Source organism: Gastrolobium bilobum, unplaced genomic scaffold (genome assembly GCF_033153095.1).
Source record: "Gastrolobium bilobum isolate Gb01-03AN ecotype WA unplaced genomic scaffold, APGP_CSIRO_Gbil_v1 utg211139, whole genome shotgun sequence".
Taxonomy (NCBI): Eukaryota; Viridiplantae; Streptophyta; class Magnoliopsida; order Fabales; family Fabaceae; genus Gastrolobium; species Gastrolobium bilobum.
This window is the reverse complement of record NW_026895996.1, coordinates 13,880-19,163: the sequence shown is the minus strand read 5'-3', so window position 1 is coordinate 19,163 and position 5,284 is coordinate 13,880. Positions and strand designations below refer to the sequence as shown.

At 45.7% G+C, this 5,284-nt stretch overlaps 1 protein-coding gene across 1 annotated transcript; it reads right to left on the bottom strand.

Moving 5' to 3' along the window:
- Positions 1 to 3,695: 3,695 nt before the first annotated feature.
- On the bottom strand, positions 3,696 to 4,310 carry LOC133297179 (uncharacterized). The gene has a single exon (XM_061496271.1). The coding sequence runs from the start codon at positions 4,308 to 4,310 to the stop codon at positions 3,696 to 3,698; it is 615 nt and encodes a 204-aa protein (XP_061352255.1).
- Positions 4,311 to 5,284: the final 974 nt, after the last annotated feature.

Genomic DNA, 5,284 nt, shown 5'->3' with positions numbered 1-5,284 from the left:
CGTAGGCTAGATGGTTCCAATACCTTGAATTACTTCTCGAGAATAAGATTCTGGAAAACTATTATTTCTTCAAATATCTCGGATTATTTCATTTATTGAACTTTGAATTTGAAAGCTACAATTTATGGATAAGAACTTTTCAACTAAAATACTTCTTCAACTTGTCCGCATTCCAAGTCCTTTTGGCTTGCTTCCCCTTTGAGGTTTCCAGCATATAGGCTCCCTTTGATAGTTTAGCTTTAATTTTATACGGTCCTTCCCATCTTGGAGCCAGCTTTCCTTCAGTCGTGTTCTGACCTCTGATGTCCGCCCTTCGAAGAAGCAGGTCTCCTACCACAAATGATCGCGGCTTGACCTTCTTGTTAAATTGGTTTGCCACGAGCTGCTTTGCTGCAACATTTTTGCAATGAGCAGTGGCTCGTGCTTCATCAATCAAATCCAACTCCATAGCTATTTTTCCGCTATTCTCTTTTTCTGTTTGCAACAAAGCTTGGGCCCTCCGCCAAGATGGTTCTCCCAGTTCCACCGGGATCATGGCCTCGGTTCCATATGTCAATCTGAATGGAGTTTCTCCCGTAGAGGTTTGCACTGTGGTTCTGTGTCCCCATAGTACATACCATAGCTCCTCTACCCACTTCCCCTTGGCACACTGCTCCATCCTTTTACGCAATCCGGCTATGATGACTTGGTTTGCCGCTTCAACTTGGCCGTTGGAATGAGGATGTTCAACAGACGCGAAACAATGCCGGATGTGAAGATTTGCCATTAGTTCTTGGAAGGTTCTGCTTGTGAACTGGGTTCCATTATCGGTGACCACTTCAGCTGGAATCCCAAACCTGCAGATCAAATTTCTTTCAAAAAAGCGTTGCACCCTTGCCGTGGTAATTGTTGCTACTGGCTCTACTTCTATCCATTTGGTGAAGTAATCAATAGCCACTATTAACCACTTTAACTGTCCTTCAGCCGCAGCAAATGGGCCCAGAAGGTCCATCCCTCATTTGAAGAATGGTCATGGAGCTGTGATCAAGCTTAACTCTTCTGGTGGTGCCAACAGGTTCTTACCGTGCTTCTGGCGCTGATCGCACTTCTGTACGTGCTCCTTTGCGTCCTGACCCATAGATAGCCAAAAGTATCATGCTCTGAGGGCTTTTCGAGCTAATGCTTTTCCCCCTCATGGATTTCAGATAGGACATATTTTGCCCTATCCGAGCTCAGGCATTTCAATAGGCGGAATAGATTCCCTTCCTATATAACTGCCTTTCAACCATAGTGTATAACGCAACATCCTTAACTAGCTTCCGAGCTTCTTTCTTTTGAGAGGGGAGCGTCCCGTTTTCTATGTAACCGATAATGGTACTACGCCAATCCCTGCTCTCAGATATTTGCATGACACACATGGGTTCTCGGATGTCCTGCTCCACCACTGTCCTGTGGTTTCCCCATCCTTTGGTACCTTCCAGTTTTGAGAGTATGTCGACCCTACTATTTTCATTTCGTTGGATGTGACAGACTTCTACATTTTTGAACTCCGTCATTAACTGTCTTGCAGAATCTAGGTATTTTGCCAACAGTGGTCCTTTAGCTTGGCAGCTTCCTCCAATTTGCAACGTGACCAGCTGCGAATCACTAAAGATTTGCAGTTTCCTTGCTCCGAGCTCTTTTGCCTGATGTAGCCCAGCTATGAACGCTTCATATTCTGCTTGGTTGTTGGACGTTTCAACTTTCATTTGCAAGGAATATTCAACCGAGATCCCTTCCGGGTTCTCAATAATTATTCTGGCTCCACTTCCTTTGGAATTTGAGTACCCGTCCACATAAATTTTCCAGGTGTCTGGAATTGTTGAGCTCTCCTTTTGGATTGAAGTAAGCTCCCTGACAAAGTCTGTCAATGCTTGGGACTTGATTACCTTTTGGCTTTCAAAGGATATGTCAAATTCTGATAGTTCCACAGCCCAGGCCATCATCCTTCCTGCCAAATCAGGCTTATGTAAAACCTGCTGAATTGGCAAGTCCGACCGAACTACAATCTGGTGCCCTTGAAAATACGCTCTAAGCCTTCGAGCCGAGGTTAGCAGAGCAAAAGCCACCTTTTCTAACTTCTGGTAGCGGAGCTCTGCTCCCTGTAAGAGCCGACTTACAAAGTAAATTGGCTGCTTCCCCTCCTCATTTTCTTGAACCAAGACCGAGCTAACAGCGAGATCTCCCACAGAGAGATACATTATCAGTGGCTCCCCTTCTCTTGGGCTAGATAGCACTGGTGGTGATGCCAGCTGCTTTTTAATTTCTTCGAATGCTGCTTCACATTCCGAAGTCCAGCCATATCGTACCTCATTTCGTAACAACTTGAAAAAAGGCAGTACCGTTTCTACAGACCGAGGTAAAACCTAGTGAGGGAAGCTAGCCTCCCAGTCAACTGTTGGATTTCCTTCAGTTTGTTAAAGGTTAGCTTCAATACCTCTGTGAGTCAGCAAGGACTCTAAATGCACATTTAGCCGGGTTTAGCCGAATGTTGTGTTGCCGCAGTTTGTTAAAGGTCTGCTCTAGGTCTTCAACATGCAATGCTGAATTAGTTGATTTGACTATCATATCGTCTATATACACCTCCACATTCTTGCCAAGCTGATCTGCAAATACCTGATTCATCATCCTTTGGTACGTGGCCCCTGAGTTTTTCAATCCAAAAGGCATCACATTATAACAATAGTTTGCCCTTTCTTCAATGAAAGCGGTCTTTTCTTGATCTTCGGGGTGTAACGGGATCTGATTATACCCCGAGTACGCATCCATAAAGGATAACATCTGGAACCCGGATGAATTATCCACGAGCTGGTCAATGTTGGGCATGGGGTATGCGTCCTTGGGACATACCTTGTTCAGGTCAGTGTAGTCTGTACATACCCTCCATTTCCCATTTGGCTTTTTCACCATGATTACGTTTGACAGCCAGGTTGTATGTTGTATTTCTCTGATGAATCCTGCTTCTAGCAGCTCCCTTATGTGATCTTCTAACACTTGGCGACTTTCCACACTGAGTTTCCTTTTCTTCTGAGCCACCGGTTTAGACCCCGGGTATACTGCAAGCTTGTGACAGCAGAATTGAGGGTCCACGCCAAGTATCTCTGAGGACTTCCAGGCAAAGACGTCCACGTTCCTTCTTAAGAACTCAGTAATCCGAAACTTGTCCTTATTAGCTATCCCTTTTCCAACTTTGGCTATTTGAGTTTCTTCTCCAATAACTACCTCCTCCAGCTCCCCATCTGGTTCCGGTCTTGGGATCTGAGTTTCATCCCTCATGTCCAATTCCACCATGTTTACCGGTGTAGTTTCCTTCTTGGAGGCTTCCGGTTTATTGTTGGTGCTCAACCCACCTGGCGTTTTAAAGCTACTGCTTATTGCTCTAACTGACTTAAAGTAACAGCCCCGAGATTCTTTTTGGTCCCCATGAATGGTGATGATCGTATTCTGCTTACCAACCATTTTAAGCTTCTGATGCTTAGTGGAGACCAGCATATCCCAATCGTGCATAGTTGGTCTTCTCAAAATTACATTATACTCCGATGGGAAGTCGGCAACGATGAATCTTACCATTTCTGACTTATAAGCCTCCTTTGTTCCCAAGGTGAGCCTCAGATCAATGTACCCCTTAGGAATAGTATCACAACCATTGAATGCCATCAAAGTCGTGTTGCAAGGCTTCAGATCCTCCACATCCAGTTCATTTTCTGGAATGCCTGCCACAGAATTATGTCGGCACATCTGCCGTTATCCACAAACATTTTCTTGACTTTACAGTTGACTAGTGTCCCGGTGATGACTAGCCCGTCAACGTGCCCCGGCATGACATCTTCCAATTCTGCTTTTGTAAAGAACAATCGTGGTGCTTCTGATTCCTCTACTTTAAACTTAGGCCGCTCTCGAATTGAAAGCACCTCTCTTAAGTATTTTCTTCTGGCATTCATGGTATCACCTCCTCCACCGAATCCTCCACTAATAACATTGCATTCGAACTCGGGCTCTACGAATTCGTCATCTTCTTTGGCCGGCTTCTTACCTCGGCCTTCATCCTTGAACTTCTTCTCTCGGTTCGGGCTCATCGGTCGTCCTCCTTTTCTCTTCTTATTGTTCTTCCATCCTTGAGTTCGTATGAGAAACTGACGCAACTTTCCCTCCCTGATATATCTTTCAATTGCGTCTCTGAGATCCCAACACTCCTCGGTTGTGTGACCAGGGCCATCATGGAACGCGCAATATCGTGATTGATCAAGCCCGACTTGATTCAGTAGTGGTCGAGGTCTGTCCACCCTTTTCATCTCGGTGGATACCACTTCCCTCTAGATTTGGGACCGGGAGGAATTTAATGGCGTATACCTGTCAAATCTTATTTTGGATAAATTTTTCTCTTCGGGTCTTTTACCCCGGAAATCATTTTGCCTTCGGTTTCCGGGTTTTTCTACCTGGCTTTGGTGCGGCCTTGGGTCCGCGTTTTCAATCTCCATCTGTTCGAGCTCCAAGTATTTTTTGGAACGAGTAGTGAACTCAACTAGAGTTCATACAGGGTCTTTATAGACGGACTTGGCCAACCTGGAAGATCCGTGAAGGCCGGCAATCACCAAATGAAGGTGAACATTTTCGGATAGCCATTGAACTTGTAACGCGGCCATCTTGAAGCGGTCCAAATATTTCTGCAGGGTTTCGCCAGGTTGCTGCTTTATTTCCCCAGCGCGAATTCGGACTTCGGCTGTCTTTTGCTTGTAGCAAAATTTAACAAGAACCTGCCTCCGAACTCTTCAAACGACCTGATGGATCCTGCTGGCAGAGAGGAGAACCACGACTGAGCTGCTCCTGTCAGGGTGGTTGCAAATAACCGGGTTATCAGCGGCTCTTCAATCCCCTTAATGTACATTGTCGTATCAAAGGCATCCAAATGCACCTGAGGGTCTTGCGTTCCGTCATATTTTGGAATTTCAGACAGATTTAGGTTATCTGGATATTGTGCATTCACAATTTCGTCCGTGAATGGGCTGTCATTATATTGCCCCCTATGATACTTCCTCCTGTAGACCTCGGACACATCGTTCGGGTTCAGGTTCGGTCTCTCTTGTTGTCCCTTGTTCCTATTGAGAACCTCGGGTCCTTGATTATGAACCACATTGGGGGTGCTTCTTTGAGGCCGGCTTCTGACGTTTCCAACCCCTCTTCCCTGGGCCTGAGTCCCATTAGGGTTCGCCTGGGTGCCTGCAATCCGTAGGTCATTCATGACCCATGTTATTTCCTGCTCCGGGTT